General features: G+C 40.9%; 1 protein-coding gene across 1 annotated transcript in view; it reads right to left on the bottom strand.

Annotated features, from left to right (window-relative positions):
- The window catches only part of TNRC6B (trinucleotide repeat containing adaptor 6B), an 877,462-nt gene that overhangs the window by 381,454 nt on the left and 475,858 nt on the right, over positions 1-20,150 (bottom strand). The window contains exon 11 of the mRNA XM_029590231.1: positions 6,064-6,138. Coding sequence (XP_029446091.1) covers positions 6,064-6,138 — 75 coding nt within the window. The remainder of the gene's footprint in view (positions 1-6,063; positions 6,139-20,150) is intronic.

Genomic DNA, 20,150 nt, shown 5'->3' with positions numbered 1-20,150 from the left:
TGAAGAGCAGGAACTAGACAAGACTCAGTTTCTTGTTCAGTTCAGATTCAAGTTTCAGCTTCAGGTTCAGATTGAGCCCTATGCCACAGTATGCCCTGGGCTGGTTGCAGACCGTGCCAAATGTGGAGCAGACTCTTGGCTTGGAAACACGACAAAGACTCTGGGTGAGTCCTGCCCCGCTGCGTGCCCTACACAACCCATGGGCTGGTTGCGGACCACACTAAAGATGGAGCAGACTCTGGACTTGAGACTTGAACATGGACAGAAGCCGGCAAGGAGCTCCGAAGACCAGGAACAGGATTCAAGGACTCAAGACCCCAGCATTCAGGAACTCAAAACAAGGGACTACCGGAGACTTGATCAGCGAAGATGGACTTAGAGACAGTCCTTGTGCCATGAGGTGCCCTACATAACCCTTGGGCTGGTCGCTGACAACGTTGCTGACACGCCTGGAGAAGTAGACGAGAGAGAAGACCTGGAAGGAGGACTTGAGATGAGGACTGGAACATCAGGAACTTGACCAAAGACTTGAAAGTCTTGTCATCAGGAACAGCAAGAGGCGCAAGTACCCTCAAGAGACCAGGAACATGGAAAGAACAGAGGAACTCCCAGAAAGAACACGAAGGCCTTGAAGAAGCGAAGACTGGAACAGGAAGAACTCCAGTAGTGAGAAGCTGGAATAAAATTCAGGAGCAAGCAATTCCTTGCAAAAGGCCACCAGGAAGTGACTGAGGGGCCATTTTGTATGGCTGCAGGCATGATGTCATCAGGGAGGGCTGTGGAGCTTTTCCCGCTGGACCCTTTAAATGTTTGAGAGGCACACGTGCCTAGGAGATGCCAGGCAGGAGCACCTTGTCGGCGGCATTCCAGGGTGCATTGTGAGGCAAGGCAGCATCAGGGGTGGCTGGAGAGGATGGCATGGCTCCCCAGGCCACAAACCATAGCATCAGCATAGGCGGCATCACAAGCTGCGAAGACGGCCTCAGTGGTGGCTCCCAGCCGCGTGGACAACAGACAGCGTCGGGGAATGCTGGAGGTAAGCAAGCTGCTCGCAGGCCTGTCCCACGGACAGTATCACAACAAACCTTTCCAGACAATCATTCTGCTGTGTTGCTCATAAAAATGTAGGAGGGACAATCCCAGGACTGAACCCTGAGGCACATGGTTAGTAACACCGCCCCCTCCTCAGAATAAACTCCATTTACCGCCATTCCCTCAGCCACTCCAGGTTCCATGTCAAGCATGGTCAATTTATTTATAAGTCTCCTGTGCTGAACTGTGTCAAAGACTTTATTGAAATCCAAGTACACTATGTCTAGTGCTCTCCTTTGATTCAACTCTTTGGTCACCCAATCAAAGAAACTGATCAGATTCATCTGATAAGATTTACTTCTAGTAAAACCATGCTGTCTCGGACCATGCAATCCATTGGAAACTGTTTTAGCAGCAATTCCATTAATTTGCTCACTACAGAGGTCAGCTTAACTAGCCTGCTCACTCCCATTTTCATGAATAGGAAGTAAGTAGAATCCTTTCCAATTCTTCAGAACTACTTCCAACTTTAAAGAAGCAATCGGGCCGATACAGAAAAATGCGCGGGAGAGCTGGCGCTCCGAGACAAGCGCCTGCTCTCCCGACTTGCGCCCATGCCATTCTCCTGGGCGCACGATTTTCTATTCAAATGAGGGCCCGCGGTAATAAGGAGGCTCTAGGGACACTAGCGCGTCCCTAGCACCTCCTTATTGACAGAAGCGGCGGCTGTCAGCGGGTTTGACAGCAGACGCTTAATTTTACCGGTGTCTGTTGTTGAACCCGCTGACAGCCATGGGTTCGGAAAACGGACACAGGGAAAATTGAGCGTCCGTCTTCCAACCCGCGAGCCACAGGCTGATTTTTTTTTTTTTTATTATTTACGATTTATTTATTTTTTTTAATTTTGGGGCCTCCGACTTAATATCATAGCTATATTAAGTCAGAGGCCCCAAATTAAAAAAAATAAAAAATCGCGGGACTAATAGGCTCATCAACATGCACTCCATTTTACTATATTAGCTATTTTTTCTTCCATTTCAATTTTTGCATTCCGGAATACTTTCCCAGTTTCACTTAGCTTTTGCAGATATTACTGCCTGTCTTCTTCATTCTATGATTTCTTGTTTATGAATGTTAAGATTTTCTCCCTTACCCTTTCAACTACGTCTTTAGAAAGTCATAATGGCCTCTTTCCTTTATTTACTTTCCTAACAAATTGGTTAGTTGCCCTTATATTTCCCTTTTAGTTTTGCTCACTGCTGCTCTTCCTCTAGATTTTCTTAACCAGCTAATGACCTTTCTCCATTTGGAAAACTAACCATTTAGTTCCATCCTCTGTTTCTGACCTTTTACCCAGTTACCAATCCACAATAGAACACTACTTCCTATCCCATGACTTTGTAATTTCCTGAGACGTATCAAGGGGGAAGTCAAATGCCTTCTGAAAATCAAAATACATTATATCAACTAGCTCATCTTTATCTACATGTTTACATTCATCTTCAAAAAAGCTTGGTAAGATTAGACTTTCCCTTGTTAAAACCATGTTGACTCTTTTCCATTGAGCTGTGTCTGTCTATATGGGTAATTATTTTGTTTTTAAGAATAGCTTCTATTGTTTTGCCGGGCACAGACAGGCTCAGTGGTCTATAGTTTCCTGGATCACCCCTGGAGTCCTTTGTAAAAATCAGCATCACACTGGCCACCCCAGTTTTCAGGAATCGTGACTGTTTTAAATAAGTTACATATACTAATAATAGGTTAGCTATTTCATATGTTGTTTTAGAACACTGGAGCAGATGCTATCTGGTCCCGATGATTTGTTACTCTTTAGTTTATCTATTGTCACAGATATTTGCTTTAGTTGCTCAGATTCTCTGCCACTAAAGAATGTTTCAGGTGTAAGAATTTCCCAACATTTTCCTCAAAGAAAGAGGCAAAGAAGTCATTCAGTTTATCTGCTATTTCCTTGTTCATTAGAATTACCTCCTAGCTATTCTCTTTGCTGCCTTAGGCTGGCTTACACTCAAGGATATAATTTGAAAGATATTTTGAGTCCTTTACATTATTTTTAAATCTGCTGTTCAACCTAAGATATCAGATAATGAAATTACTTACCTGATAATTTCTTTTTCCTTAGTGTAGACAGATGGACTCAGGACCAGTGGGGGTATGTGCTCTTCTGCTAGCAGATGGGAGACTGAGTCAGATTTCAAAGCTGATGTCACCTTAGATATACCCCTGCAGTGAGCTCAGCTCTTCAGTATTCTCTTCGAAAAGCCATTGTAAATATATATTTGCTTAAATAACTTGATTAAAACTGTTTAAACATCGTGGCAGCCAATCTTCCCACAGGCGAAGAGGGAGGCGCCAAAGAGGTAAGGAGGGCAGAGAGAGGTCGTCGGGAACCGACGGACACAACATCGAGAGAGCCGCCATCATCATCTGAGGTATCCGGGTCCCCGTCCGGGAAATTCTTGGTTAGGCGAGCATGTCTCGAGGTATCCGAACAGGGCCAGGAGGATCCTATGCTTCCGGCAGGGGTTGAACCCAAGTCGCAGCCGGGGCTGATTGTGCCTGAACGAAGACTTGCAGCCCCTGGAAAAATTCTAGCCAGGAGAAGGTCCCTGGGTCCATGTTAACCCCAGGGGGAGTCGGAGTAGGGGCCCCTGAGGTGCCCTCTTGTGGAGATAGCACCCCGGATCTCTGCAACTCCGAAATGGTATCGTATGTAGTAGTTCCGGACCCATCCTCCGACACCACACTCTGTTGTGCACCTGCTGCCTTTCAGCCACTCTGGGGGCTAAGTCCATGTCGGGAACTGGCTACCGGACCAAAGCACACCTCTGAGGGATATCGAAAATCACCTCTGGAATTCACGATCTTCTTTAAGGTAAAAAATTTTTCTTCTTTGCTGTAATTCTTAACACGATTCTAGTCTGTGGGATAGTGTCCACATCTGCTAGGAGACAGAGAGATACTGAAGAGCTGAGCTCACTGCAGGGGTATATCTAAGGTGACGTCAGCTTTGAAATCTGACTCAGTCTCCCATCTGCTAGCAGAAGAGCACATAACCCACTGGTCCTGAGTCCATCTGGCTACACGCTAGGAAAAGTTGATTTATGGACATTTTAAATGTGATCACTTTTACAGTTTGTTGTGTCATGTATCAAACAAAAATCCTCATACTTCGAAGACTTAAAAATTGTTCTGTTAGGATCAATGTACAATTTCTGCTTCAACATTTTTTACATCATGATTTGTACATGTACTAACTATATGTTGGTAAACTAAGTTTTATGCACATGTAATTTTTAATAAACGACATGAGGTTCCAATAGTTTAGACCATTTTCATACTTATAGTCTTCCTTTTTTGGCTATTGATCTGGGGTCTAGTAATGTTAGAAAGGGAATCATGATCTGGACTTAACACAGATGAGAACAAGATCTATTTTCTATTTAAAAACAATTGAACCAGCAAATTTGAACTTGTATACTGAATGGTATTTAATTTTGTGAATGGACCTATAGAATACCTGGTGTTTGGTTAATTTTTTAAATGTGCAAGAAGATTTCTTCTGATTGGCTATTTTAGATCATGTGGTTTTCATTTTGTGAATGATAGGTATTCAGCACTACTTTGTATTTAAGACACTGTGCTGCAGTTGTGCCCCGTTTAAAAGTAAAGCTGTAGACTTAGGGTCACTACAAATGATTAAGTTTTCAACTGGCGTGTAAGTTATATTCAAATTTTATTTCAGTTTTCACTATTGTCTCTATATTAAGCACATTTATTTATTTACAGTTTTGTGGCTCTCTGGATGCAGCCTGTTGGGCAGATTACTTTCTGGAATTGCAAAAAAGCTAAATTTAAGGTTTTTCAAGAACATTTATTGACAAGAGTTATAGTTTTTTCAGACTAGTGATTGATATAAGGCCAAAGCATGAATTGCATTCACTTCCTATCTGAAGTCCTTTCCTTCTTTTTTCAAACATGTGTGCTAGGTGTTTGAATTATATTGTGGGGCAAATATTCATTTTTTTCTATTTTGTGTACACCTTATTGTCTCTAATCTTCTAGTTGTTCTGTATTAACATGAACACACAATTCAGCTAACAGAGAAAAGCAATTTTTTCACTACAGATGTCAGCAATGTACCTGATTACCTTCAGCATAAGCCCATTGAATGGCATAGTGCATATTTGTGGCACACTTCTATGGAAATACAAGTAAAACTCTACTATATCAATGAGCATATGCTGAAATGAGGTATTTTGCTGATAACCACAATAAAACATGTTAACTGGATTTTATTTTAAAAAATCTATAAAATATTTAGTTTAATTATATAAGTATATTATCTTCCATGACTGCAACCAAACTTGACAATTTTATTTTAATTGAGGTATTCTCTATATATGTCATACACACTTGCCAAAAATAGACCCGATTCACATCAAATTTCCATGTAGCAGGAAAACTGAACAAAGAAAGGGAAGAAAATTTCTATTTGGTTTAAGGAACAATATGTGTTTTAAAAAGCTGTCACATTTTGCAAATATCTTCAAAAAAATTATGTTGGGCCAGCCAGGTTGCTTTGCTTAACCTTCCTGGTTTCTCAGAGTCTTCACCTTCAGCTTCACCTATCATGCTGACAAAGACCACCTGTGTCTTCATTTCTGACCACTTCTGATCAAACCAAAAAACAAGCCTGCCTACATTAAAAAAACTAGACATCCTACTTGCCAGTATATGCACTGCCACTGCACAATTAGAACAGCTGTAAAATACAATTAACTGTCACACTTTACCCCACAAACTCTTCTCAGCATTGCTGATTACTGAAGTTGTGTGCAGGCACCAAAAAAATGCCCTGTAAAGACCTTTTCTTTTTCCCCAAATTCTCCAATCACAATCCAATTGTCACATCAGCATTCTTTTCCTGAGAGCAAAGGTGAACCATGCTATTACAGACATGATTACCCATAAACATTAGGATACCTGAGAAAGATATCAAAGGAAACTTACCAGCAGTCCCATGTTTGAAAACTGCTTGGATATGGGATTCATCCAAGAATCGCTGTTTCCCCCTTTCAAGGAGCCCTAAAATAGACAAACATGACTAAATAGCTGAAGATTGGAGTTGAAATGTTTAGATACCATACATAAGCAATTCTTACAAACTAGTTTAATGAGTTAACCGCCTCTACAGATGTATAATCTGAAATACGGGGTACTTACCTTTGCTTATTCTCTTTGGCACCTCTATTACACAGGTAGACTACTCCAATTCTGAAGTGCCACAAACTGGTCTGGTTTTCAGGAAATCCATAATGAATATGCATGAGGTATATCTGCATGCACTGGATATCCTGAAAACCAGACCAGTTTGTGGCATTTCATGATCACTATTGCTTACCCCTTCTATATTATGAGTCAAGAGCAGAGAACACTGAGTCAAGATGCACTAATAAAGGGTTGCTCCATTTTGTGTCTATAGTATAAATATTTAGTTTACCTAGAAAAGGGGTGACCAATTCCAGTCCATGAGAGCCACAAACAGACCTGGTTTTCAGGATATCTAATGAATATGCATGAGAAATTTGTATACAATAGAGGCACTGCATGAAAATCTATCTAATGCATATTCATTTTGTATATTCTGAAAACCAGGTCTGTTTGTGGCTCAAGGTCTGGAGTTGGCCACCCCTGACCTAGTTTTTGTCTCTGTCCACTTCAGTATTTAAATACCAAGATTTGAGCTATGCTTTTCTCCAATGTATCATTGCTTCTCTAGGCAACCCCTGCTTTGGTAAGTTGCTTTATAATCAATTTAAACCAATTTTCAAGTCAGTTATCTTTGCTCTAATAACCATCACAATTATGTTTTGACTCTTAGCAGCTACTCTGTGATATCTTATCTGTGCTGTAAATTACCTTGCTAGGTCCACTGCACCCACGCTGCCCACAAAAGCTGTATAGCTTATTCCATCAACCTCAATATTTTACAATCCTGCAGTCTGCTAAAACATTTTTCTTATATTTAACTACATCATGAATGCCTCGTTTTGTCATATTGTCGCAGTTTGTAATCTGTTACATTTTCTTATATAATTTTTGACTCCAACCTTGTTTTTCTTTGACCCTTTCATAAACTCACTTGGGGGTGGGGATTTCTAATGTTGGACATTTACTATAACCTTATTAATTTATGATGCCAGCTGCCACCTTCTTTAAGTATAATTTGTACACAATACTGTCCTTTGAATTACATTGTTTCAAATGTCCAGCCCCTTTATATGGCAATGTATTTCAAATATTCACTGACATTTCAGTCTTTTTCTGACCCTTCATGTTAATGTGTTACAGACTGGATGCCCTTAAGTATTTTTAAATTCCTCAACACATCCATCTTGCATATATTGAATTCTGGGTGAGTCAACTATTGATAGATTAATTTTCTTGCATTAATCACTTTTGTGGTTGTTTTATGTGCTTATATCCTCTAGCTAACTGCATTTTATTATTTTGTCACCAGAATCATATTTTCTCAGCAGTTAAATACTTTGCAAAGCTATGGTAAAAGTATTTATACATTTTATATACTCTTTTCTATTTTTATACCCTCATTTTTGTGGTTTGATGTCCTGTTATTTGAACATTGTATTACCTATTTTACATCTAGATTTTGGGACCCTCCTGACACAGCTCTCTGTACGAAACATGGTCTGGGTCGGGGGACCTCATAGCTCTTTCACAAAGTTTGGAAACATCTGATGATACATCTGGAAAATTACGATCATGGACGGTACAGTAGAGTAGTCCATGAACTACACATCACAATAAGCATATTGATAACACCATGTATGATAAATTTACACGTGAAAATACCTTCGGAACACTCGGTCATGACCCACTTCTCTAAAAATTATTTTGTCTACTGGTATATTGTAACAGAACCTTTGACGGCACCTGTTAGAATGTACTATAGTACACTTTTACCTACATTAAATATGTGCCTACATGTAAACTGTTGCGATGGTATATAACTTAGCGACTGTATAGAAAAGATTTTAAATAAATAAATAAAATAAATTCTAAGTCTGAAAACATATGGGCGTTAGATTTTTTCTGCCCTATTTCTTGTTTATAGACACCCCTGGCTTACATCAATATTACATAATTGATAGAGAAGGAGAAAATATTTTCAAGTTTAAATTATTGCATCTGTTGAAAGTCCCTCCTAGAGCTCAACACTATGCAGTTTGAAAAAATTCATACTGGGGTGGTGTTGCATATTCTCTGATAGTAGTATTACTAGCTAGAGTCTCAAAGCTATCAGCTTACCTTTTTCCTGGCCTGATTCCATCTACTTTTTCTTTAAATTCAGAATCAGTGTGTGAGAAGCAGAAAGTGGATCTCTAGTTTTCTTAGCACAAACAACTAATTAGAATCATGTGCTTAAATAACTGGGTAACAAGTAACCAACCATGCAGAGTAAATCTGCATGACTGTCCTATATAAAGGTCCCAAATGTTTCAAGTTTGGTTTTCACAACACAAGTTAGTGGAAACTCATGAATCCAGGATCAAAATAAATTTCAGAGCACCTACGAAAGACAGGAGTTCAAGGATGGCCAACTCTGGTTGAGAGCCACAAACAGAACAGATTTTCTGAATATCCACAACGAATATGCAAGAGACAGATCTGCATACAGTGGAAACAGTGCATGCAAATATATCTCATGCATATTCATTGCAGATATCCTGAAAACCTTGCCTGTTTGTGGCTCTTGAGGACAGAAATAATTGATCATTTGTCAAGACACGATTTCAAGATTTCTAAACACTGGGGTGCCATTCATCTACTATCAAGATGGGGAGTCTACAAATGGAAAAAATTGAAAACCACAGTAACTTTACTCAGGAGCAGCTGTCCTGCCAAGAACACCCAAGAGCAAACTGGAAAATCATCCACAAAGTCATAAAGAAACCCAGACTAATATCTAACGATCTGCAGGAGTCTCTCACTGCAGCTGATGCGAGGGTCCATTCACTAACCATCAAGAAAAAACAGAATAGGAATGATATTCATGGGAGGAAAGTTAGAAAGAAACCACAGTTCTCTAAAAAGAACACCGCTGCTTGACTTCTGGTAATGCTCTACACTGAGCTGGATGCACAGAGTTGAAGCTCCTGTGGGGCCTCTCGTAAAACTTGAAAATATAATCAAGTTCCTATCTCAAATGCCGTGATCCTTGGTGCGCTCTCTGAAATTTTGTAGTGATTCTGGGTGAGAAAGTGCGGTGGTTATGAGCAGTAAACTGCAAAGGAGTACTCGGGAAAAGAAGGCTGGTGAAGCGTAAGTGGCGGTGACTGATAGTGGCGAAAAAATTGTGGCAGCTCTGACAAAGTATTGTAACAGATAATGAAAAGCTTCTCACTGACACTTGATGACCACTTTATTAAATTGCAAGCCTCTATGGAGGAGGCTTGCAATTTAATAAAGCCTCTATGGAGGAGGCTTGCAATTTGAAAGCAGTTTTGGAAAGCCAAAAATAAAAAAAATTGGAAAATGGCTGAGAATCTCATATCCTCATATGAAGATAGAACAAATATGGTGGAACACGCAGGTTTGAGGAATTGCAATCAAAAAATGCAGTGTTGCTGGAAAGGGTTGAGGATCAATAAAATCGAAACGGCACAATAATGTTCACATCATAGGGCTGCCGGAGACACTAAAAGAAGCAGAGCTAAAACCAGTTTGTGGAATCGTGGCTCCTGGATCGATTGAGTCTTACTGGGCCCAAGGATCGGTCATGCTGTGAAAGAGTGCACTGAATTGGTCCTGTCAAAGGATCAGGGTGGGAGTTCTCGCCCAGTCATGGCACGCATTTTAAATTGGTCTAAAAGTTAAATTATTTTTGGCGCATTGACCGTAAGAGGCAGTAGATTTGGGCAACAAAATTCTTCTATTCTTCCCACATGGTGACAAAGCATGGACATGGCACCTATCTGTAGTGAACTGCTTCGTAAACAAATAAGATGTTCTCTTCCCTTTCCAGCCAAGCTGTGAGTTTGTCATAACAATAAAGTGCTGTTTTTCACTACCAAAGCTGAGGCTGCTGCATTTTTTAGTTCTCTAGAAGCTGTTCCTAGAGAATGAAATGTGGCAGAGAATGGAGACTGCATAGGCAGCATGGTTTCCTGCTGTGCACAAAGCTTAGTTTCTGAAAGTAGGGACTGGTTTTCTATTTTTTGTAACGTTACTACAGTGGAAGAAACTGCTGGGCTGAAACTTATTTGCTGGAAGTGTTTTTGAAGTCTAATTTAATGCTTGTGTTATATGCACTTACAGCATAACCAGCAGTAGGCCCTTGCTTTTTTTTTTTCCATTTATTCTCCTTTCAGTTTAAGAAAGTGGACTCAGCATAAAGGCGAATGCTGAAGATGTTTTGAAAGACTGTTGAAACCTTTCCGAACTAACTTTTACTAAATATTTATATACACATATACATATATACATACACACATACTATTTGCTATGATTCATCCTAAGATGATAACTTGTACAGAACCTCATATTTTAGAGCTTTAAAATGGAAGAGGATTGCCTAGGTACATCCCAAAGGGAGTGTTGAGATTCTGCCATGTTTGGGCAGTATCTCCACCTTCTTTTTCCCTCCTGCTTTCACCCTTGTGGTCCAGGGCTGCCGGCAACCCTTACCATGCGGCAGGAGCCGCGCTGCAACACCTGGCGTGTCCGGAGGCTGCCTACAGCTTCCTATGTGGCCCGGAGGCCACCAACATACCTTTGGATCCTCCGAGGGGAAAAGGCCCGCATCCCCGGCCTTTCCTGCGTCCAGAGGTTGCCTCTGGTTCACCTTCAGCAGCAGAAAGCCGCCTGGGACATCGGGGCCTGCCCTGAGGCCTATCTTCAGCTCCACATCTTCTTGTGCAGCAGGGCCACTGTCCAGGGTCCTGCACTGCTTCCTGCTTCTAGGGGGCGAGGCCGGCTCTCTTCAGTATTTAAAGCTACGAGGGAGTGGTGACTTCTGATGTCATCATTGGATCCGCCTCTTCTGCAGTATAAAAAGCTTCAGTCTTCATTCCTTCCTTGCCTTCGCAAGCAGCCAGTCCTCCTTAGGGCTTCTCGACATCTGCTTTTCAAGGCACTTCATTCTATGTGTGATCCCGTGTCTTCGTGATGTCCTCAAGCTACGTCTTCGTCTTCATCATCTCAAGGTCTCCAGATGTCTCATCTTGATGTCTCCTTTATCCGGTTGATCTTCTTCTTGGCAGCGCAAGTATCCATAAGGTTCCAGCTTCTTATTTAACTGTAGTTGTAGAGGCATCCCCTCGAATCCTAAACCTTGCCTGGATCCTCTAAGTCTGCACCCTGCCTCCTCTTCACGAATGAACTTTATTATCTGATCCATTCTGGTGTGGCCCTGCCTGACCTTTATCAGCTGTGCAGGGTGCATTTTGGAAAAGGCTTCGGACTCTTCATTTCATTTCCTATCTTCCCTGTGTGGGGGAACCACCACGTGGTCCGTGACCTGGTCTTCATTGGCTGAGTATATGGGCGCATGACGTGCAGTACCAACTCAGCTCTGGCCAACTTGTGTGGGGAAACCACTAGCTTGGTCCGCGACCAGCCTACCCCGGCTGTGTAGGGCACGCTGCCTGCGTGGTCCGAGACCAGTCCGCTAGGTTGTGTAGGGCACGTGACGTCCAGTACCGACCAAGTTCTCTTCAAAGCAACTCATGGCCTTCCAGAGTTTTCTTCATATACGTGATCAGAGTTCCTCTTCACTCCACTCTCCAGATTGCATTCTCATGTGTTGAAGTTTAGTCTTACTTCATGTATCCAGAGTGATGTTCCACTTCACGTATTATGAGTCTTGTCTCACTTCAAGTCTTCATCTTTGATGTCCTCATCCTCTGACCACTGGTCGCCCTGTCGCAGTTGCTGCTCCATGCGGCAGGTCTGAAAGGGCTTGGAGTAGTCTGAGAACCACTCATGAGACCAACAGTGCGTTGTTTGGGTCTCTTTCTGCTGCGCACAGGTATTGCTGTGGTTGAGGTCATCGCTCTCCATCTTCATCCCATGCTGGGGCACCTCTCACCTGCCTCGATACTCGCCGGAGCTCCTCCTCGGCTGTATCGGGGCCCAGGGGCACACAAAAACACCAGAGATGGAACCGCTATCCGCGTTTCCACAACAGGGAGGAGTAGAAGGCGGCTGGGGTTTGTGGTCCCCCTTGGAGTGGGGAAAGGGAGCTAGATGTATGAGAGTATGGTTGTGTTTAAATGGAGTGCAGCTGTGGATGAATGAGTGTGTATGGCAGTATGAATGGGATGGTAGAATTTGCCCTGAGAGAATAGAGAGCGTGAGCTTGACATTATCCTGGTAAGTGAATCCTGAGTGAGCAAGCTGGGAAGCACTTGGGGAGGGGGCGTATTTCTGTGATAGGCGGGATGTGTCTACAAGTTTGGATATTAGATTACAGTTAAGGTAAATGTCTGCACACTGAATGTGCATGGTATACACTCCCCAATTAAATGTAAAACTGTTGTCCATGTTTGCAAAAGATAAAACTCATATTGCTATGATCCAGGAAACAACTATGGAGGAACATCTCAAATTGAAAAAAGACTGGGTGAGACAATGTTACTTCCCTCATACTCGCAGACAAAAAGGGGTAGCAATACTAGTATGTAAACAAATGCCCTTTCAATTGGAGCAATAGTTAACTGATGAGGAAGGCAGATACACTGTAGTCCTTGGTAGTCTGTATGGCTTGCGTGTAGGTTTTTGTGTACTATATGCACCAAACACTTATTTTTGTGAACTGGTAACCCTTCTGTTCTGATTTCTTGAATTCAGGCTGATTGTTGGAGGTGACTTCAATATGGTAGCAGATTAGATTGCAAATCAGGGAAAATTTGTAAGTCTGCTCAGGAAATGATGGGAGTCATATTTGTGGCTACTGAAATGGGGTTGATAGATATTTGGCGGACCTTTCATTATGGAGAGCGGGATTATTCATTTTATTCTATTTCACACAAAAGCTATTAAAGATTAGATTACACACTGATCTCTGAAGGTCTTTTCTCAGTGGAAAGAGAAGCAAAGATTGGCATTTCTATTTCTGATCATGCACCGGTTACACTAAATATGGAACTGGGAGATCCTGGCCAGCATGAACTTAATTGGAAAAATGAATCCAGGTCTCTATAAGGATTAGGCTTTCAGAAATATCTCCAAGCTAAATGGAGAGAATATGTTGCTTTAATGATACAGGCTCTATTTCCCCATCTCTCCTCTGGGAAGCCAGTAAAGTGGTTATGCAGGGACGTGTTAGCCTATGTAGCCAGACAAAATAAAGCTAGGAATGCTGAAATTTTACATTTGTCTCACTATGTTAAACAAGCTCAAGCTAAGCATAGTAGTTCTTTAAGTGAGGAAGAGAAATAGGCCTGGTAACAAGCCCGGCGTGCTTTAAATAGCTTGCTGTTTCAAAGATTCAGGAAGTCACTGAACTTTTTCAAATATAGGCTTTATAAATTTGTTAATAAGGCCATCAAGATGTTAGCTAACTAGGTAAAACTTAAAGGGCAGAGATGCATCATAATATATTGGTGCTTGGGGGACTTTTGGACATATGATGCAAAAAAACAGAAGATAGTTTCCTTGCATATTATAGTTCTCTCTATACTTCTTTGCCAGGAGAAGAGCGGCACAGATGAAAGATTTTGTGATTTTGTCTGGCCTACCCTCTCCGAAACTCAATTGAATAAACTGAATGAGTCTATTAAAGGAATAGATGTGCATGTGGTCATTAAAAAATAAAAATAAAAAAATAAAACTGTAATTGGGCAAAGCAGAAGGTATAAATGGGCTTGGCTCAGAATATTTACAAAAATTTTACTTAAACAGTTAACTTTTTATAAAGGGAAATTGGAAACAAGGCATGCTTTCCCCAGAACAGAATCTAATAATAGTTTTACCAAAAACAGCAAAGATACGATGGATGTCTGCTCTTACGAACCAATCTTGCTGATAAATGTTGAACTGAAACATGTAGCAGTGGGGCGCATAAACTGTTTTTTGCCAGGTCTGGTGGAAAATGACAAACAGGGTTTGTTCAGGGATGACATGAGGTCAAAAATGTTTGTAGGCTGATTGCAGTGCTGGCCTAGGAAGATGACACAGGGTTTAATAGAGTCTAGATGCTGATAAGGCATTCAATTCCTTATCCTGGAATTATCTGTTTTGGGTGCTGGAAAACTTTGGGTTTTCGGGTCCTATTATAAAATGGTTGTGTATCCTATACAGAACCCGGCTGAGTGTTTACTTATAAACGGTTCTGTGTCTAAAGGGTTTGAGAGCTGGGCAGGGGAATTACGTCAAGGATGCCTATTCTCCCTGCTGTTATTTGTTCTAGCAGTCGAGCCAATGGTATGTTTGTTGAGGAGGGAGAGGGCATTTCAAGGAATCACAATTGGGGGAAGGGAGATGAAAATCTCCTTATTTGCAGAAGATATTCTATTGTTTGTTGGTGATCCCTATAAAAGTATATTGGCGGTTCAAGCAATGTTTTTTAAATTTGCAGCAATAGTAGGCTTAAAAATAAATTGCAATAAATCTGAACCTTTGGTGCTTAACCCCACGATTAAAAAGTCATGGCCAGGGAATTTCCTTTTTAGATGGGCACCTGATAAAATGAAGTATTTACGTGTTTGGGTCCTAAGGAACTTATCACATTTATATATTCTTATCACTACAGGTTTAACAGCAATACTCAACTGCAGACTTGGAGAGACCTGCCATTGATTATTCTCCCTAAATTGCTGTATAAACGTTATATCTTGCCTTGCTGGCTAAAGCAGAAAGATCTCTCCCTCATCATTGTTTATTAAGTTTATATGGCAAGGGAGACGGTCCTATGGTGGGATACCATAAGATACTTAGTAGCAAGGAATCTGGCAGGCTAGTTCTCCATAATCTCAAGTTCTACAACACTGCATTTCTAGGGGAATGGCTGACAGGCAAATATAAATACTGTGAGCGTGACACGTTTTCTAGGGGAATGGCTGACAGGCAAATATAAATACTGTGAGCGTGACATGGTGGCAAGTATGCTTGCTCCATGGTCCCCAATATATCTTTAACACACTACTGAGGCGTGGGTACTAAAAATCAAGAGGAAAAATATATTAACCTGGGTAGTAGTGCGGGTTTGGCATTGGTTACACTGGAGTGGCTGGAAGAGTACATCATCATTATAATTACCTCTAATGGGGAATAGACATTTTCCACCTGATAATGAATATAAAAAAGTTTTCAGGGAGTGGGCCAAGGTGGGATGATCTCTGTGGGCCATATGGGAAATGATGTGCTAATGTCTTGCCAGACATTTCAATCTATCCAACTTCGATATGATTTACAGAGCTCTTTTTTTGCATTTCTCCAATCACAGCATTACAGAGACTCTATGAAAGGACTAGAAGAAGAACGTAAGGTGGAATTCGCTTTTTTCATTGCAGCACAATGCGTGGGAGAGACCAGGAACGCTATTTCACAATGGAATACTCTTTGCAAGCAACAAAAGATATCAGAGGAATGGCTTAAATTATCAGCATTTTAGAGAAAGGAGCTGAAGATGGACATTGCCACAGAGATGAACATATGTAGTTTTTACATAAGAGATGTGGATGTATCATTACAGGAGATCCAATATAGGATTCTAAATAATGTTTATTTTGGAGATGTTAGACAATATAATATGAAACTGATTCTCCCTTATGCATCAGATGCAGGATGGATTTACCCAAGGAAAGTCTTGTCCCACGAATCTACTACTTTTTTTTTTTGGAAGGGGTGAATAAGTATGTGGATAAAGGTAAACCAGTAGATGTAGTGTATTTGGATTTTCAGAAGGTGTTTAACAAAATCCCTCATGAAAGGCTTCTATGAAAACTAAAAAGTCATGGGATAATAGGAGATGTCCTTTTTAGGATTGCAAACTGGTTAAAAGACAGGAGAGAATAGGATTAAATGGTCAGTTTTCACAGTGGAAAAAGGTAAACAGTAGAGTGTCTCGGGGATCTGTACTTGGACCAGTGCTATTTAATCTATTTATAAATTATCTGGAAAGAGGTATGACCAGTGAGGTGATCAAATTTACTGACTACACAAAATTATTCAGAGTAGTTAAATCACAAGCGAATTATAATAAATTGCAGGACTGAAGACTGGTTGTCCTAATGGCAGAAGAAATATATTGTGGACAAGTGCAAGGTGATACATAATGGGAAAAATAACCCATGCCAAAGCTACATGATAGGTTCCATTTTAGGAGTTTCTACCCAAACAGGACATCTGGGCATCATGGTTGATATTACATTAAAATCAGCCGCTCAATGTGCTGTGATGGTCAACAAAGCAAGAACATAAGATATGCCACACTGGATCAGCCCAAGGGTCCATCAAACTCAGCATCCTGTTTCCAACAGTGGTCAGTGCAAGTCACAAGTACCTGGCAAGTACCTAAACATTAAATAGATCAAGCTACTACTGCTTATTAATAGTTTATAGATTTTTCCTCTTGGAATTTATCCAACCGTTTTTAAACCCAGTTACACTAACTTCCATAACCACATCCTCTGGCAATGAATTCCAGAGCTTAACTAAGTGCTGAATGAAAAATAATTTTCTATTTGTTTTAAACGTCCTACTTGCTAACTTCATGAAGTGCCCCCTAGTCTTATTATCTGAGAGAGTAAATAACCAATTTACATTAACCTGTTCAAGTCCTTTCATGATTTTATAGATCTCTATCATACCCCGCCTCAGTCGTCTTCTCCAAACTGAACAGCCCTAACGTCTTTAGCCTGTCCTCATAGGGGAGCCGTTTCATGCCCCTTATTTTGGGTCACCATTCTCTGTACTTTCTCCAGTGCAACTATATCTCTTGAGATGTGGCGATCAGAACTGAACACAGTATTCAATGTGCAATCTCACCATGGAGCGATAGAGAGACATTATGACATCCACCATTTTATTTGCCATTCCCTTCCTAATAATTCCTAACATACAGGCAATTGACCACCACAAGCACAATGAGTCTATGATTTCAATATATTATCCACTATGACGCCTAGAACTCTTTTCCTGGGTGGTAACTCCTAAGGTAGAATCTAACATTGTGTAACTACAGAAAGGGTTATTCTTCCTTATATGCATCACCTTGCACTTGTCCACATTAAATTTCATCTGCCATTTGGAAGTCCAATCTTCCAGTTTCACAAGGTCCTCCATGCAATTTATCACAATCTGCTTGTGATTGAACTACTCAGCAAAAATAATGTATCATCCGTAAGTTTGATCACCTCACTCATCATACCCCTTTCCAGATCATTTATAAATATATTAAAAAGCACCGGTCCAAGTACAGATTCCTGAGGCACTCCACTGTTTACCTTTTTCTACTATGAAAACAGACCATTTGATCTAACTCTGTTTCCATCTTTAACCAGTTTGCAATCCACAAAAGGACACCCCCTCCTATCCCATGACTTTTTAATTTTCTTAGAAACCACTCATGAGGATCTTTGTCAAACAGGCTTCTGAAAATTCATATACACCATATATACCGGTTTACCTTTGCCTACATGTTTATTCACCTCTTCAAAAAAAAAAAAAAAGTGTAGGAAATTCATGAAGCAAGACTTTCCTTGGGTGAATCCATGCTGGCTGTGTCCCATTAAACCATTTCTATCTAGATGTTTTGTGATTTTACTCTTTGTAACCATTTCCATGATTTTTCCCGGCACTGAAGTCAGACTCACCGGTCTATAGTTTCCCATATCACCCCTGGACCCGTTTTTAAATATCAGGGTTACATTAGCCACCTTCCAGTCTTCAGGTACAATGGATGATTTTAATAAGGTTTCTCTTCTTGAATTATCGTCTCATCCAAGCATTGAGACTCTGGAGCTCTGCCTGCCTCTGTGGACCTGTGCGTGGAACAGAGAGCATTTCAGAGAATGCTACCCTGGAGGGTCTGGATTTCAGTTTTCTACCTAAGAGCCTAAATTTGCCTTCCAGAACCTCTCTCCCACATTTTCCTATGTCGTCGGTGCCCACATGTACCACGACAGCCGGCTCCTCCCCAGCACTATCTATAATCCTATCTAGGTGACGCGTGAGGTCTGTCATCTTTGCACCAGGTAGGCATATTACCAGGTGATCCTCATGCCCCCCAGCCAACCAGCTGTGTACATTCCTAATAATCGAATCACCAACTATGACAGCCAACCTAACCCTTCCTTCCTGGGCAGTAGCCCTGAGAAAGACATCCTCTGTGTGAGGGGATCATTTCCTACTGCACCAGATTGATGCTCTCTGATCAGGAGGCCTTCCTCCTCCAAGGCAGTACCAGGGCTGCTATCTGGAGTTGGCACTTGGCTACTATGTCCCTGAAGGTCTCATCTATATACCTGTCTGCCTCAGCTCCTCCAGGTCTGCCACTAAGGCCTCCAGAGATCAGACTTGTTCTCTACGAAACAGGAGCTCTTTGCACTGGGTGCACACACACAACTTCATTGATGGGTAAAAAAATCACACATGGACACACTATGCAAAAAAGACTGGGAGGCCTCCCTCTTGCTGCTGGACTGCTGCCTTCATCTTAAATTTGTTCAGTTCCTAATTAAGATTAGGTTGCTATGGGAGTAGGAATGCGTACAATTAGGGTTCTTCAAATGTATTAGTGTATTCACTATCTGGTAGTGACTTACAAGGGAATGATTAAACTCTTGATAAGTGTAGGGAATTTCTGAATATAAGTTAAAACGCTGAGTGTCGCCTGCCTATAAATTAAAGGACGAGCTGGGGTGGGTGGGAAAGAAACACAAAACCCTTGGTTATTTTGCCTGTCTTCTGACTAGCTGTTTAATACAGACACACAAACACACTAAAGAATATACCTGAAATAGTTTACTTCTCCCCAAAACTTTTAAGCTCTAAAATTTCTCTGATTCTTTTCAGCCACCAGCAAGGTGATCCTCTTCTCTCAGTGCTCCCACTGTTAGGAATCATTATGAAGGGAATAGCAAATAAAATGGAGGATATCATAATACCTCTGTATTGCTCAATGGTTAGACCTCGCCTTGAATACTGCGTGCTATTTTAGTCGCCACATCTCAAAAAAGATATAGTTGCACTGGAGAAAGTACAGAGAAGGGTGATCAAAATGATAAAGGGGATGGAATGGCTCAAACATATGAGGAAAGGCTAAAAACGTTAGGGCTGTACAGCTTGGAGAAGAGACAGCTCAGCGGGGATATGACAGAGGTCTACAAAATCATGAAAACACTTAACCATTTCAAACTTACCCATTCATCTACTCTTTTGGATAATACAAGGACTAGGGGGCACTCCATGGGGTTAGCAAGTAGTACATTTAAAACAGTAAAAAAATCTTTCACTCAATGCACAATCAAACTCAGGGATTTATTATTTATTTATTTATACATACAATTTTTATATACCGTTGCACAGAATGAGTTCTATCGCTACGGTTTACAAAATACATCTAAAATCCAAACAGTAAAAGGAAATAAAAGTACATCATAAAATATTCAAAAATAAATTACAATAATTCACATAGAAGCTAATAGAGGCTACAAATTAACATTATAATTAAGTAAAAAGCAGAATAAAGATAGAATGTATAAAAGACCTAGCTTATATCTTAAGTGACAGTCTCAAATGCCTGCTTAAAAAGCCACGTTTTTAGATTTTTCCTGAATCTCTTCAAATTATGTTGTAACCATAACTTGTGGAAATCTATTCCAGAGAGTTGGACCTGCGATTGATATAGCACGATCTCTAACTTCGCTCAAGTGAGCGGACCTTACTGTAGGTACTGAAAGGAGGGCTTTGTTGGCTGACCTAAGATCGCGCTGGGGTATGTGTAATTTTATAGTTGAATTTAACCAGGCAGTCATTTCACCATACAATATTTTGTGGATAATGCATAAGATTTAATGCATTATTCTACTTTCTATGGGCAACCAATATAGATCCTTTAAAACCGGGGTGAT

Source organism: Rhinatrema bivittatum, chromosome 2 (genome assembly GCF_901001135.1).
Source record: "Rhinatrema bivittatum chromosome 2, aRhiBiv1.1, whole genome shotgun sequence".
NCBI lineage: Eukaryota > Metazoa > Chordata > Amphibia > Gymnophiona > Rhinatrematidae > Rhinatrema > Rhinatrema bivittatum.
The sequence above is the reverse complement of the archived record's forward strand: the minus strand, read 5'-3'. Positions and strand labels throughout refer to the sequence as shown.